Raw genomic sequence first — 18,094 nt, 5'->3', positions numbered from 1 at the left:
GTGTGTGTGTGTGTGTGTGCGTGTGTGTGCATGTGCATGTGTGTGTGTGTGTGTGTGTGCACGTGCATGTGTGTGTGTGTGTGCGCGTGCATGTGTGTGTGCGTGTGTGTGCATGTGTGTGCGTGTGGGTGTATGCGCGTGCATGTGTGTGTGTGTGTGTGTGTGTGTGTGTGTGTGTGTGTATGTGCATGTGTGTGCATGTGCGTGCGTGCATGCGCATGCAGCCGCCAAGAAATCGTGTCCCCTCCTGTCCCCCCCATGTTTTGATAACGATTTCCGTGCCTGGAAGTAACGAGGATAAACGGCCATTGTTAGCTGTGGCCTGGGTGAGATCGAGCAAGCCAGTCAGCAGAGAATTGTATGCTGGGTGGGACTAGGTATGGACTGAGAAATGGAGACCGGGAGCAGGAATGGGAGGGAGATTGAACCTTTGAGGATTGGACACAAAGTTGCCCAAAGACGCAGCCAGATCTGGTGGTGATGAAGGTGTGTGATAGAGCTTCAGTGGAATCAGCTGCCTATCCACCCACTTCTCCCAGTTAGTTACTCATCCATATGCTACCTGTGGGAGTTTGTTGCATTAAATCGGGCTGTTAGGGTGCAACACAGGGTATACCGATTTCCTCCCACATCCCAAAGTCATTCTGAACGATAGGTGAACTCATTATTACCAATTACCCCTGGGAGTGGCTGGGGAACTGGGCAGGGGTTTGAGGGTAATAATGGGCAGATATGAGAGAGTGGCTCACAGGGAAAGAAGTGGGAAAATGGGATTGCTCCCAGAGCTCAGTTTGGTTTAGAAATACAGCGCGGAAACAGGCCCTCGGCCCACTGAGTCCGCGCCAACCAGCGATCCCTGCACAGTAACGCTGTCCCGACACACACTAGGGACAATTTACAATTTTTTAAAGCCAATTTGCCTACAAACCTGCAGAGTCTTTAGAGTGTGGGAGGATACCTGGAGAAAAGCCATGCAGAAAATACCTGAAATTAAACTGCAACTTTCAACCTGATCCCCGAGCTTTGACAAACCACCAGTTATGACTTCAGCTGCTTTTGGCCTTAGTTTGTTATCTATGGCACGTGGTCTATTGTTTCAATCTGATAACAATATTGTGAAGAGATGAGAATTTTGTTTACTTTCTCCTCTTCTTCTTGCTGGCCCTCAAGCTCATGATTCTCCAAGCCTGGGGAAAAGACTGTGTGCATTCAATTCTCCTATTCTATGGCTGACTACCATCATAAGCATGACAACAATAATGTTGAAAGAAGGGGGGCAGCACGGTGGTGCAGCGGTAGAGTTGCTGCCTCACTGCGCCAGAGACCCAGATTCGATCCTGACCACGGATGCTGCCTGTGTGGAGTTTGTACGTTCTCCACGTGCCCTGCGCGGGTTTTCTCCAGGTGCTCTGGTTTCCTCCCACACTTCAAAGACTTGCAGGTTTGTCGGTTAATTGGTTTCGGTAAAGATTGTAAATTGTCCCCAGTGTGTGTAGGATAGTGTTAATGTGCTGGGATCGCTGGTCGGCGCGGACTCGGTGGGCCGAAGGGCCTGTTTCCGTGCTGTATCTCTAAACTAAAGAGTCCTGACTCAAAACGTCATCTATCCATTCCCTCCACTGATGCTGCCAGACCTGCTGAGTTCCTCCAGCACTTTGTGTTTTGTAGAATAATTTTGAAATCTTCAAGAAGTAGGGTTTCGACTCCTTTTGGGCTTAGATTTATTAATTTCACGTATAGTTTAGTTTAGTTTAGAGATGCAGCGTGGAAACAGCCCACCGAGTCTGCATCTACCAGCGATCCCCGCACATTAACATTATCCCACACACACACTAGGGAAAATCTACACTTATATCAAGCTAATTAACCTACATACCTGTACGTCTTTGGAGTGTACTGAGTTACAGTGAGAACCTTTGTTTGCCATATGAGATAATATTCTATGTAAATACAAGCAAGCCAAACTCAAGTACAATAGGTAGAGTGAAGGGAAAGATACAGAATGCAGATTCGAGTTGTCAACATTGTAATGCAACAGTTCCATAGATAAAGTCTGATGTCCACAATGAGGTAAAGGAGAATCCAACTGTATCCTAGTTCATGGAAGGACTGAAGCTCTGAAGCTCAATAAGAGGGGAAGAAGTTGTTTCTGAGTCTGGTGGTGCATGTTTTCGGATGGGTTGAACTTTTGTATTTTCTGCCTGATTCTTTGATTATGTGGGTTGTTTTCCCCAGGCAGCGTGGTGAAGTGTCGAGTGAGTCAATGGTGGGGAGGCTGGTCTGTGTGATGGACTGGGCTACATCCACACATCTCTGCAATTTCTTGCAGTGTTGGGCAGAGCTGTTGCCAGGCCAAGCTGAAAATTAATTTACCGAAGAATAGTGAAAGGCTTGGATGTGGAGAGTGTTTAAGAAGGAACTGCAGATGCTGGAAAATCGAAGGTAGGCAAAAGTGCTGGAGGAACTCAGCGGGTGCAGCAGCATCTATGGAGCAAAGGAAATAGGCAACGTTTCGGGCCGAAACGTCGCCTATTTCCTTCGCTCCATAGATGCTGCTGCACCCGCTGAGTTTCTCCAGCACTTTTGTCTACCTTGGATGTGGAGAGGATGTTTCCACTAGTGGGAGAGTCTAGGACCTGAGGTCATAGCCTCAGAATTAAGATAGATAGGAGGAGATATTGATCTGCCAACAGTCATAAAAACACAACCAGGTACATGAAACATGCAATTAAAGTGACAAGTGTAAAGCCCAGGATTGGGGAAGTGCAAAGATTGGGGGGGGGGAGCCTGTCTACCCCACGACAGAGAGGGGAGGAGTTGTACAGTTTGATAGCCACAGGGGAAAAATGATATCCTGTGATGTTCTGTGCTGTATCTTGGTGGAACCAGCCTGTTGCTGTGGGTTGCTTTAAAGCCCTGTCCCACGGTACGAGTTCATTCCATTAGTTCTCCCGAGTTTGTCCTGATTCGAACTCGGAGATTTACGGTAATGGCCACTCGTTGGTACTCGGGGCTCTCGTGGACATTTTTCAACATGTTGAAAAATCTTCATGAGGCTTCCCGTGCTTACCTGCCGTTAGCGAGTCTTCCCAAGTACCTGCCGTTATCGTTACGAGCCGCTAAGAGACGTCCCCGAGCTCCGACGTACCCGCTACGTTCATTCTCCGTACTTACCGCGAGTTTGATTTTTTTTTTAAACTCGGGACAGCTCTTGGAATGAACTGGTACCGTTGGACAGGGCTTTTAGGATTACATTTTAAGTTTGCTCCATGGCTGTGAATGGAAGTTCTTATTGCATGCGTTCACAATCTACATCTCGGACGTCTGTGGAAACCTAGATAGCGCATCAGAAAAGGTACTTTGCTGGGATTAATGCCAGTCCATCTTAGAGTCAAACTATGACAGCAGAATTGACAATTGAATCCTGGAAGCATCATGTTCAGAATGGAGTAACTCAGCGGGATGGGCAGCATCTCTGGAGAGAAGGAATGGGTGATGTTTTGTGTCGAGACCCTTCTCCAGACTAGTCTTGACTAGAAGGGTCTCGACTCGAAACATCACCCATTCCTTCTCTACAGAGATGCTGCCTGACCCGCTGAGTTACTCCAGCATGTTGTGTTTATCTTCGGTTTAAACCAGCATCTGCAGTTCCTTCCTACTCATTATGATTCGAATTATTCTTAACAGTAGCGATTCCTAAGCTGTCAGGTTCCGTCTTTGATTCCTAAGCTCGTTCAATGATGATAGAATTGCTCGCTGGTTATCCCAGTTTCAGGCGCATCATTGATAGCTATTGTCTCAAATAACTCTGGGTTAAAGCACTCTTCCAATTCCATCCTTCCTCTGAAAAGAAGATCTCTTTAGCATGCGCTGACCCTTTAGGCTAGTAAGTGTGCTATATATGTAGCAATCACTGTCAGTCTCAATGTGGAAAGTAGGAACTGCAGATGCTGGTTTACAACAAGTCTCAACATCATCTTCCACCTCAAAGCTTCTTGTCAAAGAAAACTTTTTTATATGTTGTGAATAGTTCACAAGGCTTGTTCAAAAACCTTGTCGCAGCCTGCTTATGAAATCTGTCAAAGTTTCCCCTTTTCCTACTTAATAATGCATTGGTATTGGTCTATGATTGTCATGCCTACTCGTATACAGTGAAAAACGTTATTGTTTTCAAGCTTTAAAAAAGTGCAAAGGTTGGAACAAGGGAGCTGGGTCTACACCCAAAGCTTATAGGGGCCATTTAGTGGTCTCTAAACAGCAGGGAGAAGTTGCTCCAGAGTTTGATGGCAGTGCGTTCAAGCTTTTGTACCTTCTGCCCAATGGGCGAGGAAAGAGGAGGCAATGAACCAGACATAAGCATAGCTGCTTTTCCGAGGCAGCATGAAGTGTCGATGGGGATAGAGGCTGACTTGCCCGATGGACTGGCCAGCGTCCACAACTCTTGGACAGAGCTGTTGACAAAACAAGCTATGATTCATCCCAGTTTGTTTTCTATGGTGCATCTGTAGAAATTGGTAAGAGTCCGAGGGGACATACCAGCTCCCCTTAGCCTCGTGAGGCATTAGTGTATAATCTTGGCCCTGACGTCAATGTGGTTGGACAAGGATAAATTCTAGGTGATATTTACGTCTTGGAACTTGAAGCTCTAGACCATTTCCACTTCATCATCATGAATGAATGAATGATACTTTATTATCACATGTGACATGTCTCTCTCTCTCGTTCTAGCTCGCATTCATTCTTTGTTCTCTTTCATTCTCTCATTTTATCTTCATTCTCTCTCTCATTCCCTTTCCCTCTTTCATTCTCTCATTCGCTCTCTCGTTTCTCCATTGTTCTCTCTCTTATTCTCTCATTTTCCATTTCTGTTGTTCTCTCTCTCTCTCTCTCTCTCTCTCTCTCTCTCTCGTTCTCCCTCTTTCTCATTCTCTTGTTCTCTCTCTCATTCTCCCTCTCATTGTCTCGTTCTGCCTCTCATTCTCTCATTCTCCCTCTCTCATTCTCTCGTTCTCCCTCTCATCCTCTCCCATTTTCTCGTTCTTCCTCTCTCATTCTCCCTCTCTCTCGTTCTCCCTCTCTCTTTCTCCCTCTCCTGTTCTCTCTCTCGTACCCCCTCTCTCTCTTGTTCCCCCTCTCTCTCTCGTTCTCCCACTCTCTCTCTCGTTCTCCCCCTCTCTCATTCCCCCTCCCTCCCTCCCTCCCTCTCTCTCTCTTCCCTTCACCACACCAGAAGGCGACGGAGGATTTGTAGCAAGGCTTTATACTTTACCACACAAGGCAACAACTGTATGTGTGTATCGGTCGGTGTTGTTCCGGCAACAAATGCAATAGGATAGGTTTGCTTGTGGATGCTGGATTACAGGGTAAGCAGCTGGAGATTGTGAGGTTTATCCTGCCATGGTCACCATTCTGCTGCCTTTGTAAGTCCAGGAATCATATTTCTATTCTAAAGTTAGACAGGACCATGGTCCAGCCACACCTCATGCCTGACTGTGGGGTTGCTGGTCTCATGTCGTGACTTTCTAAATCCACTTGCTTCATTCGATCCTAAAGAAGGAGCCTTAAACTAAATATGCAATAAATATGTGCACATTGCTGGCAGTGACATGTGGAAGCACAGTGAGACCTGGCAGCACTTCCATGTACAACTTGTTATAGGATTGCATGGGAATAGAATAGAATTGTTACATCTTTGTCTTTTAGTTTGTCTCTGCTCGTCAGATTAAACCATATTCCATTCCAATGTCCGGTATCCAAGCTGGATAAATGACAGTTCTAAAGGGATTGATTGGCAGTCAGTTGTAAGGTCATGTGAAAGGAGTAGAATTAGGCTATTCAGCCCATCAAGTCTACTCCGCCATTCAATCATGGCTGATCTATCTCTCCCTCCTAATCCCATTCTCCTGCCTTCTCCCCATATGCCCTGACACCCGTACTAATCAAGAATTTAGCTTTCTCTCCCTTAAAAATATCCATTGACTTGGCCTCCACAGCCTTCTGTGGCAAATAATTCCACAGATTCGCCAGCCTCTGACTAAAGAAATTCCTCCTTCATCTCCTTCCTAAGGGGACATCCTTTAATTCTGAGGCTATGACCTCTAGTCCTAGACTCTCCCACTAGTGGAAGCATCCTCTCCCCAACCACACTATCCAGGCCTTGCACTATTTGGTACGTTTCAGTGAGGTCCCCCCTCATTCATCTAAACTCATTCAGTCAGTGACCCAGTCAGTCACTAAAGTCCGTGGGAGCTGTCAGAGTTCATGTTCATTTGGGACATTGATGTCAAGAAACGATGGCAACTTGTAAAATAAATGTATTTGTCTGAAGAGCAGGCTCCCCGAGGTATTCATCTTCTGTCTGTATACTCATTACGACCAGTTTTGTGTGCAGAGGAAGTGGTTATACAAGAATCAAATAACAAGTCTTTATCATCACTGCTCACTTGCGCTGGGTAGGCCGTGAGTAAACACAATATGGGGAAGTTGGATAGTAAACAGTGAGCATGGAGAGAGAGGAGTGTTCAGGCAGTATGTTTGCATACAGATAAAATGTGGCAATGTATTTTCTGCACTGGCCTGGGGTGTATATCTAAGATAGACACAAAATGCTGGAGTAACTCAGCAGGACAGGCAACATTTCTGGAGAGAAGGAATGGGTGACGTTTCGGGTCGAGGTTCCTCTTCAGACTCAGATATACGGTGTATATCTACTCCCTGTTTAAGCAGCAGGACTGTAGGTCTTTTGCTGAAGTTGTTTTTTTTTGCAATTGTGAATGTCCTGGTGATGAACATGGAAAACGTTTGACATTCCCAGCTCTGGGGCGAGTGAGTCAAAGGCTGGGATGGGGGTAAAGCTTCCTGTTGGTGGATTTGTCAGGAAAGACTCGCGCAGTTGTACGCACATATGCTGCACCACGTGGGAAAGACTGGAACCTGGATCACGTTATCGCTGACAGCAGAGGCCCGCGGGGGTTGCCCCCAACCACTGGTTTCAGGAATAAAATTACATCCCATTCATCACAACAGCAAAATCATTCTAAATAACATCTGTAAGCATGCCGTCGGGTTGCATCTCATAACATCATCAGTAATAGGAGCAGATTTAAGCCATTCGGCCCATCAAGTCTACTCCGCCATTCAATTATGGCTGATCTATCTCTCCTGGGATAAATAAAGTTCTATCGTATCGTATTGTCTCGTATCGTAAAGCAAGCTCACAACCATCTCTATTTTGTCACACGCACCAAGATACGTTGAAAAGCCTTGTTTGTGTGATATCCAGTCAGAGCATACCGTACACAAGTACAACAGGTAATGCAAAGAGAAAAATACCAGACAGCAGTGTTGTAGCATTATTGCATTACCGTTACAGAGAAAACGCAGAAAAAAAGTGTAAGGTCCACAGTGAGGTAGGTTGGAAGATCGGTACTTTACCGTAAGTTAATTAGAGGATCAATCAATAGTCTGACAATAGCAGGGAAGTGTGGAAAAGCCCCCAAATACAAACTGTTAAAAGCGTTTTGATCTATCCATAAACAAGGCCCATCAAGCCATTTGCATCAATGTTATTTGGAGAAAGAGCTTGGGTGAGTTTTGTGTGGAATAAACGGGAACTATTAACGTGAAAGCCAATGCCATGAGTTTTGTGCGTTGAAAATATATCACTTTGCAGCAATTTGAGCAGTAAGTCAGCAAAGCCGATCAATCCACCCAAGACTTGGCCCATTGCTCCATTCTAAGCAGATAATGGCAACTTTTGACAAAAATCAGACAATTGGTGCACATTCAAACTAACCGCAATCATTTGTGTTGCTGCTTGTATCCATTTTGTATCTCCTTGAATGTTTTATGCTAAAGAAAAGCATATGTTCATAAAGTCATAAGTGTTAGGAGCAGAATGAGGCCATTTGGCCCCTCAAGCCTCTTCCTCCATTCAATCATGGCAGATCTATCTCTCCCTCCTAACCCCATTCTCATGCCTTCTCCCCATAACCCCCAGCACCCATGCTAATCAAGAATCTATCTATCTCTGCTTTAAAAATATCCATTGACTTGGCCTCCACAGCCGTCTGCGGCAAAGAATTCCTCAGATCCACCACCCTCTGACTAAAGAAAATCCTCCTCATCTCCTTCCTAAAGGAATGTCCTTTAATTCTGAGGCTATCACCTCTAGTCCCAGATTCTCCCATTAGTGGAAACATCCTTCCACACCCGCTCTATCCAGGCCTTTCACTATTCGATAAGTTTCAACGAGGTCCCCTGCATCTTTCCAAACTGCAGCGAGTACAGGCCCAGTGCCGTCAAACGCTCACCCACTCAAACATTAATCCACTCAAAGCACCAAACATCGACTGGTTCCACCTCATTAACCTGCTTGGAATGCTGCAACAGAGGGTGCAGCACACATATTAAAGGTCCCTCCAGTGTGACAATGAGTCACAGGCAGGACAACGTCTCTACTTGCTAACCACATCACCAGCTGGAGAATTGATGCCATCACCTGTAAGTGCCATCTACCTCAGGGTGAAGGTCGGCGGACATAGACAACAGAATCAACAAACTCATCCGACCTGAGTCCAAACTAGCTCCGTCCTGGAGGTGGAGTTGGATTCACTGGAGATGATCTTGAAGGGGAAGATGCCCCTCAAACCGTGGAGCATCTTGGACAATGCAGATCCACCCTCTCCATGATGCAATGGTTAACCTGAGGAGCACCTTCATCAACGGATCGGTTCCACCAAGATGCAGCACACAACGCCACAGGAGATCCTTTCCCCCCCTGTGGCTATCAAACTGTACAACTCCTCCCCCTACTGTCGTGGGGTGGGGTAGACTGACTCCCCTTCTTCCTCCCCTCCTTCCCAATCTTTGCACATCCCAAATCCTGGACTTTCCGCTCGTCACATTAATTTCATATTTCACGTATCTTGTTATGTTCATTGGCTGTTGGCAGACCACTTTCCCTCCTGGGATAGATAAAGTTCTATCGTATCGTAATGACATTAGCACGTGATTCAGGCAGGTGTTGCTGGTTCAGCTGTGATGAAGAGCACACCTTGTTGTGAAGTTCTTGCCAGCTTCTGGGCAACCTTATCGTTTGATTTTGCTGGCAATCCACACATAGTTTCCACTCCATCCACAAGTACTTTATAGTGAGATGGGGGAGGGCAAGACTGAGGGTGGAGGAGAAAAAGGGGAAGGGAAGTGAGGGGGGGGGGGGGGGTAGCACCAGGAAAGGGGATGAGAATGGGCAGGTGAGCAGAAGGGGATGAAGTGGCAAGGGTTTGATAACAATGAGTGACTGGGCCACCACACCCAGACACACACCGTGTTGAAATATATGAGCTTGAGCAGTGGATTCTCTGCAGGTCCAAAGACTAATTTAAAGCCAGCCAGAAATACTGCCAAAAATCAAATGAATTCTGCAGCTACGAAGTAAAGTCCAGTCCAAGAAACACATGTGTTTTTGCATATTCACAGATGCATTTCACAGATTGGGAACAGTTTCCAGTCATGAACAGGGCTCAGTTCTCCCATATATTTTTTAGTTTAGTTTAGAGATACAGCGCGGAAACAGGCCCTTCTGCCCACCGAGTCCGTACCGACCAGTGATCCCCACACATTAACACTATCCTACACACACTAGGGACAATTTACACTTATACCAAGCCAATTAACTTACAAACCTATATGTCTTTGGAGTGTGGGAGGAAACCGAAGATCTCAGAGAAAATCCACGCGGTCATGGCGAGAACGTGCAAACTGCGTAAAGACTCTACCGCTGCGCCATCGAGCCGCCCTATCTTATCTTTGATTTTTTTTTGTTTCCATGCATTTGGTTTGCAATAATGGCAGCCTAGTAAAAATCCCGAGGAGTCCACAAGCAAGCACAGATTTCAAATTACAACAGGCATGGGGTGTATGTACGGCGGCAGGCGCGGGCACACCGCGACGCCCTGTGTCTCCCTTTCAAGAGAGATGCTAAAAATGCATTTCGTTGTCTCTGTACTGTACACTGACAATGACAATAAATTGAATCATTTCATTTCATTTTCATTTTTTTTGTCAGCCATATTTAGCTGTCAAGACAATACGTGACAGGTTACACCTGGCCTTCTAAACGGCGCAGAAACCTGATGCATAGCCGCAGGGAATAAAACCTAGAAATATGTGAACTGGAAATACAACTGAGAATATACTTGCAGATGAAAGGAGAAAAATTAATCCTGTCCAATAAGTGTATGAAAAGCAAATATATCAAAGTGGTCATTTTTGGAGGTAGTGAGGGGGTTGAATCAGAAACGGGAAAGTTAGGCATGTAGGCAGACCAGCAACTAATGGGGCAGAAAGGAAAATCAAGATCCATATCCCTCCATTGACTACACATCCATGTGCCCATTAAAACAACCTTGGCAATGCCACCATCAAGACACATTCACATCTTGGAGGCAGTGTCGGTGAATCAAAGTGTACTCTGTAGAGGTTTTAGGAAAGAGTACTTGGTCACTCAGAAATAAAGCATTGGGGTGTATAGGGGAGGGAAAATATACTAGAATACTACTATAATGTCTGAGGGAAGAATTAGAAGGCACCATTAAGCTAGTTAAAAAGTTACTTTTGGGATGGATATTTGGACATAAGTCTGCCCAACATGTGGAAGCAGCTTCCATGTACACCTTGGAGCCAAAGGCATTCAACAACTACCACAGGAGATGGACAACATCTCAATAACTTCATGCATAACATTCCCAAACCATTATTACATTATATTGAACATTTTTGATTCGATTTTGATGGAACTTTGATTATTATGGGTGTCAGAGGTTATGTGGAGAAGGCAGGGGAATGGGGTTAGGAGGGAGAGGTAGATCAGCCATGATTGAATGGCAGAGTAGACTTGATGGGCCGAATGGCCTAATTCTACTCCTATTCCTTGTGACCTTATGAACATCATTCCAAGTAGAAAACGCTGTTCTACAGACAGGAACGCAGCTAGTTCCAGATGCAGTGTAGTTAGATGAAACTCTAGATAGACACAAAAAGCTAGCGTAACTCAGCGGGACAGGCCGCACCTCTAGAGAGGACAAGGCCAAAGGACATTTGTTGTCACATACACCAATTGGTGCAGTGAAATTTGAGTTACCATGCAGCACACAAATAAGATAAACACACTATAGAATTGAACTTAAAAAATAAAAGAGAAGGAATGGGTGACGTTTCGGGACGAGACTGTTACATAAAACCTGATTTACCCGATAAAATACATGCAAATACAAATGTTGAGTGTTATCCAAACAAACAAGACCACCTATCAACAGAAATGATGAAGGAATCCCTTTAATGATAAAGTAGGGCTACTTACGCTGACGACCTCTGCGTGCGAGTTTGTAGAGTAGGCAGCAGGGGCAGCACAGGCACAGTACAAGCGAGAAAAGGAATATCCCGAAGAAGCTCACTCCAATCGCCACAAACGAACTAAAGCTGAAACAAAAGCGACACCAACACAGGTCAGTAAAAGAATTGTAGACTACCCCCACAGAAAAAAAAAACACATCAACAGAACATATCTAATGTGAATACAGGAACTGCAGATGCTAGTTTACACCAATGATAGACACAAAAAGCTGGAGTAAAATGTCTGTCCAACTTCCACGACCTAACTCACAACCTTTTTTGCTCGTAGACATTTTTCATCATGCTGGAAAAAACACCCCAACCTACTTGATGCCACGAGTACCTACGACCAGCATCACGGCCTGCTACGACCTACCTACGACCTACCTACGACCATGCTGCGAGTATATCAAGGGCAAACTCGGCAGTTGTCGTGAAAGTGGGACATGCCCTTAACTCAGCGGGACCAGGCAGTATCTCTGGAGAGAAGGAATGGAGTGAGGTTTCGGGTCGAGACCCTTCTTCAGACTGAGAGATCAGGGGAGGGGGAATCTAACCGAGCTTGAGTAATTTTAAAAGGAAGCAACATATTTAGAACAGCAGGATATGAGCAAGGTCCACACATTCCTTCCAGCAAGCCACGTATAAACTACACAGTCACAGATTTACGAGGCCACTCCATGAAGATAAAACAACCATAGAGGAAGCTTGATCACATTTCTGAGTAACTTTGTTTTATTTAACTCTGAGTGTGACCTTCTGTAACACAGTATAACACATCAGCCATATTTATTCATGGGATGTCATCAGCCGTGCCCATATGATTTGTTTGGTTATTCAATAATTGTTTTTTAAGCCAACGGCTTGACTTTACATGCGTTTGCCTGACCTTTCGGTAACAGGGCAGATAGGTCTGAAGGAAATGCTCATTTCTGCACTCCTGCTGATTACTTACATCCAAAACAATTCTCTTGCAAGCAACCTCTGGTGACAGTAGCTCCACGATTCCATGTTATTAGAAAGATAAATAATCCAAAAGTACACTCAATATTGTCAGGAGGCACTCTGACCAAGAAAGGTCCATTGAAACATAGAAAATAGGTGCAGGTCGAGGCCATTCAGCCCTTTGAGCCAGCAGATTCAGATTCAGATTCAATTTTAATTGTCATTGTCAGTGTACAGTACAGAGACAACGAAATGCATTTAGCATCTCCCTTGAAGAGCGACATAGCAAACGATTTGAATAAAAAATAATAAGTGTCCGGGGGGGGGGGGGGGGGGGGTTGGGGGGGGGGGGGGTGGGGGGGGGTTGGGCAGTCACCGAGGTACGTTGTTGAGTAGAGTGACAGCCGCCGGAAAGAAGCTGTTCCTCGACCTGCTGGTTCGGCAACGGAGAGACCTGTAGCGCCTCCCGGATGGTAGGAGGGTAAACAGTCCATGGTTGGGGTGAGAGCAGTCCTTGGCGATGCTGAGCGCCCTCCGCAGACAGCGCTTGCTTTGGACAGACTCAATGGAGGGGAGCGAGGAACCGGTGATGCGTTGGGCAATTTTCACCACCCTTTGCAATGCCTTCCGGTCGGAGACAGAGCATTGCCATACCATACTGTGATGCAGTTGGTAAGGATGCTCTCGATGGTGCAGCGGTAGAAGTTCACCAGGATCTGAGGAGACAGATGGACCTTCTTCAGTCTCCTCAGGAAGAAGAGACGCTGATGAGCCTTCTTGATCAGAGTAGAGGTATTGTGGGTCCAAGAGAGGTCATCGGAGATGTTGACTCCCAGGAACCTGAAGCTAGAAACACGTTCCACCTCCGTCCCGTTAATGTGGATGGGGGTGTGCGTGCCGCCTCTGGACTTCCTGAAGTCTACAATGAGCTCCTTGGTCTTCTTGGAGTTAAGGGCCAGGTTGTTGTCAGCGCACCATGCTGCTAAGTGCTGGACCTCCTCCCTGTAGGCCAGCTCATCGTTGTTGCTGATGAGGCCAATCACCGTTGTATCATCTGCATACTTGATGATGGTGTTAGTACCATGTACAGGTGTGCAGTCAAAGGTGAAGAGGGAGTAGAGGAGGGGGCTCAGCACACAGCCCTGTGGAACGCCGGTGTTCAGGGTGAGGGTTGAAGAGGTGTGCTTGTCTAACCTCACAGACTGGGGTCTGTTGGTTAGAAAGTCCAGTATGCAGTTGCAGAGGGAGGGGTCGATGCCCAGGTCACCGAGTTTGGTGATCAGTTTTGATGGAATAATGGTGTTGAATGCTGAGCTGTAATCGATGAACAGCACCGCCATTCATTGTGATCATGGCTGATCATCCCCTCTCAATAACCCTGCCTGCCTTCTCCCCATATCCCCATATCCCTTGACTCCACTAGAGCTCTATCTAACTCTCTCTTAACTCCATCCAGTGACTTGGCCTCCACTGCCCTCTGTGGAAGGGAATTCCATAATTACACAACTATCTGGGTGAAAAAGTTTTTTCTCACCTCAGTCTTAAATGACCTCCCCTTTATTCTAAGACTGTGGCCCCTGGTTCTGGACTCGCCCAACATTGGGAACATTTTTCCTGCATCTAGCTTGTCCAGTCTTTTTATAATTTTATATGTTTCTATAAGAGGCCCCCTCATCCTTCTAAACTCCAGTGAATACAAGCCATCTTGTTGGAAGGAACAGATAAAATCGAATAGTGAAAGGCTTGGATAGAGTGGATGTGGAGAGGATGTTTCCACCAGTGGGAGAGTCTAGGACCAGAGGTCAGAGCCTCAGAATTAAAGAATATTCCTTTAGGAAGGAGATGGGGAGGCATTTCTTTAGTCAGAGGGTGGTGAATTTGTGGAATTATTTGACACAGAAAGCTCTGGAGGCCGTCAATGGATATTTTTTAAGGCAGAGATAGATTCTTGATTAGTACGTGTGTCAGGGGTTATGGGGAGAAGGCAGGGGAATGGGGTTAGAAGGGATAGATAGATCCACCATGAATGAATGGCTGGGTATTGATGGGCTGAATAACCTAATTCTGCTCATATCACATTATGAGTTTAGGAAAACATTTGTGGTTCAAAAAAAAGTTCACAATTCTGTTTTTTTATTCGCTTCCCAAGGGCGGAACTTGTAGATGGTGCAGCTATTGCCTGGCAGCACCAGAGGCCAGCGTTAGATCCTAACCTTGGGTGCTGTCTGTTTGGAGATCACATGCTCCCCCTGTGATCGTGTGGGTTTCCTCACACATCCCATGGACGTGCGGGTTTGCAAGTTAATTGGTCTTTGTAAATCTCTAGTCTATTGTGTGTATGGGGGAGATGTGAAAGTGGGATAACATAGAACTAGTGAGCCGGGGTGATCGGTGATCGGTGTGGACTCAGTGGGCCATTTCCACGCTGTATCCTTCAATTAATCAATATTTTTCATCAATGTTGGTACAGTGAAATGTTGGATGAGTGAATTGTAGGATCTCCTGGGATACCCGATTCTTAAATTGGAGGAACAGAACCTCATATTTTGCTAGGGCAGCTTACACCCCAGCGATATAAATATTGACCTCCAACTTCAAGTAACCCTTGCTTTCCCTCTCTCTCCATCCCTCCCCTTCCCAGTTCTCCGACCAGTCTTACTGTCTCCGACTACATTTTATCTCCGTTTGCTTTGTTGTTACCTTCTCCCAGAATACAATGATCTATTCTAGATTTTCCTTGATCTCCATCCCCTTTGTCCTGTTTTCACACCTTGCACTTCCATATCTATGCACCTCCCTCTCCCCTGACATCAGTCTGAAGAAGCGTCTTGACCCGAAATGTTACCCATTCCTTTTCTCCAGAGATGTTGCCTGACCCGCTGAGTTACTCCACCGCTTTGTGTCTATCTTCAGTGAATGTTTTCCATGATCGGTGAACAAGGCTTTAACAAAGCAAGGTGATGTCATCGATTTCACCATTTTATTGATTGTTTTGTTCATACCATCATTCCTGCACAAATAATTAGTGGTGTCATGCCATCCAGTTTACATAAATAACACAATTCACAGACCAACATGGTTAGGCACCACTAATTATTTGTGCAGGAATGATGTCCTATCTTTAAGAGCCCTATCCAGCTAGATAGGGCTCTTAAAGATAGCGGAGTCAGGGGATGTGGGGAGGAGGCAGGAACATTGAATGGTGGTGCTGGCTCGAAGCGCTGAATGGCCTACTCCTGCACCTATTGTCTATTGACATAGAAAGCATAATACATGTCGAACTGTGAGTCACCCTAAAGTACTACATTAAAATGTATTAATCATCCTTTAATACATACACTTAACAGGGCTTGTATTCCATTTATCCGTAGATTAAAGTGCATCACAATGAATGTGGTACTAAATCCCACACCGCTCCATCCTGGCCAATGCAGTCCTCACTTTGTAGGCTTCAGTTAGTTAACTACTGCCAACATCTCTTTATTTTCACCGAGATAAAGTATAAGGTGGCCACGATGGCACAAAAGTAGAGTTACTGCCTTACGGTGCTGGCAGCGCCAGAGACACACTTCGAATGCCGTCTGTACAGAGTTTGTACGTTCTCCCCGTGACCACGTGGGTTTTCTCTGAGATCTTCGGTTTCCTCCCACACTCCAAAGACGTACAGGTTTGTAGATTAATTGACGGTGTAAAAATTGCCTCTAGTGTGTGTAGGATAGATAGTGTTAATGTGCAGGGATCGCTTGTCTGTGTGGACTCGGTGGGCCGAAGGGCCTGTACCTCTAAACTAAACTAAAACTATATTTGAGCACAATTGTGAAAGGAAGTTACACATACCAGGTATAAATATCCCATTCTACATAACTATGTATTTAGAGCCAAGTTCACATTTTCCTATAAACAGAGCAAGGTTGTACAAACCTACTTATACGCACACATGCTCACCAGCATTTTACAAATCTATTCGCATTTTCGGCTCTGTGGACCCGGCTGACATGGTGCAAAGGCAGGCACACAAACTCCTCGTGTGGTGTTAGACTAAAAGCTGCACGGTCCCAACGCAACATAGCGATACCACCAAACCTAGTGCAGCTTCTCCAACCACACACTGTGGTGCTTGTGAGCAACAAACCTAACCACGACAAATATCTCTGGCCTGTCACTTCTTTAGCTCGCAAAGCAGGAGGGCAGCAGTGCAGACCTAATATGGGCACTGTATGAAATATGTGTGCATTCTAGCCCTGAGTCAGCCGAGTCTCAGCCGGTAGCAGTCTGGCTTCTGTGTCAGGAAACAACGGGGTCAAGTCCCACTCCAGAGACTGCTGCAAGTCACGTCTATTGTCAGTAGGTGAGGTAGAAGTACAATGAAAATCTTGCTTACAAGCAGCATCAGAGGCACATAGGCTTGGACAAACACTCAAGAACATCCATATTACATAAATTCTAGTTTATAAATTCTGGAAATTGGCCCATTGGCCCACCGAATCCGCACCGACCAGCGACTTAAGGGCCTGTCCCACTTTCACGACCTCTGCCGAGTTTGCCCTCGACTCATACTCGCAGCAGAGTCATCACAAGGCCGTAGGAGGTCATAGGTAGGTCGTAGCAGGTCCTGATGCTAGTCGTAGGTACTTGAGGCATCAAGTAGGTCGGGCCGTTTTTCTAGCATGATGAAAATGTCCACGAGAAAAAGGTTGTGAAAAAGTGGGACCGGCCCTTTACACTATCCTACACGCATTAAGGTCAATTTACCAAAGGCAATTAACCCACAAACCTGCACGTCTTTGTAGTGTGGGAGAAAAACTGAAGATCTCTGAGAAAACCCAAGCGGATCATGAGGAGAACGTACAAACTCCGTACAGACAGCGCCCATAGTCAGGATCGAACCCGGGTCTCTGGCGCTGTAAGTGTTGTAAGGCAACAACTCTACTGCTGCGCCACCGTGCCGCCCCAACAACTAATGATATCTATATCCCACTACCATTAATGTACCAGTCGAGTATACCGCGTTTTGAGGACATCGTAGGCGTTAGCATACCGGAAGTGCAGTGGGAAAGCCTCGTCCTTGGAGACCCACCTTTTGGATCACGGTCCCTCCCACGTCAGGTAAGTATAATAGTTAAAATACAATGACTGCATTAAAACTAGACACGAGTGTCAAAAACAACCCCGTGATAGTAGGAGAGGTGGACCCTGGTGCTCCATTGCCAAGGGAGGATTAGGGTTGTGCAGATCGGTTCAAGAACCTAATGGTTGTAGGAAGGTAACTGCTCCTGAACCTGGTCGGGTGGCTGTACTGAGAAGAGGAGGGCATGGCCCATAACCTCCTCTTCCTCCATGCCCTACAGATCCATGAGCCCATTTAAAAGCCTCTCTAATGTCACTATGGAGAGAGGATCAATGATGATAGATGCTGAGGCAGCTCCTCGTGTAGATGGGTGGGGAAGACTGTGCCTGTGACGGACCAGGCTGAGTCCACATCTCTCTGCAACCTCGTGTTCCTGGCGTTGTCACACAGGCCGTGATGACCAGCGAGGATATTCTATGGAATATGATTCCAGGAATGAGTGGGTTGGCATGTGATGAGCGTTTGACAGCACTGGGTCTCCACTCGCTGGAGTTTAGAAGGTTGATGGGGGGGGGGGGGGGGGAATCTCATTTAAACTTAAAGAATAATGAAAGGCATAGATAGTGTGGATGCGGAGAGGATGTTTCCACTGGTGGGAGAGTATAGGACCAGAGGTCATAGCCTCAA

The 18,094-nt window shown here is 46.0% G+C and overlaps 1 protein-coding gene and 1 pseudogene across 3 annotated transcripts in view; both read right to left on the bottom strand.

Moving 5' to 3' along the window:
* Positions 1-18,094, bottom strand: part of shisa10.1 (shisa family member 10, tandem duplicate 1) — a 150,243-nt gene that overhangs the window by 13,731 nt on the left and 118,418 nt on the right. For all 3 annotated transcript variants that reach the window (XM_055648242.1, XM_055648241.1, XM_055648243.1), the window contains one exon: positions 11,363-11,481. In XM_055648242.1, coding sequence (XP_055504217.1) covers positions 11,363-11,481 — 119 coding nt within the window. The remainder of the gene's footprint in view (positions 1-11,362; positions 11,482-18,094) is intronic.
* LOC129704932 (U1 spliceosomal RNA) lies at positions 17,299-17,453 on the bottom strand (annotated as a pseudogene).

This window comes from Leucoraja erinacea, chromosome 16 (genome assembly GCF_028641065.1).
Source record: "Leucoraja erinacea ecotype New England chromosome 16, Leri_hhj_1, whole genome shotgun sequence".
NCBI lineage: Eukaryota > Metazoa > Chordata > Chondrichthyes > Rajiformes > Rajidae > Leucoraja > Leucoraja erinaceus.
The sequence above is the reverse complement of the archived record's forward strand: the minus strand, read 5'-3'. Positions and strand labels throughout refer to the sequence as shown.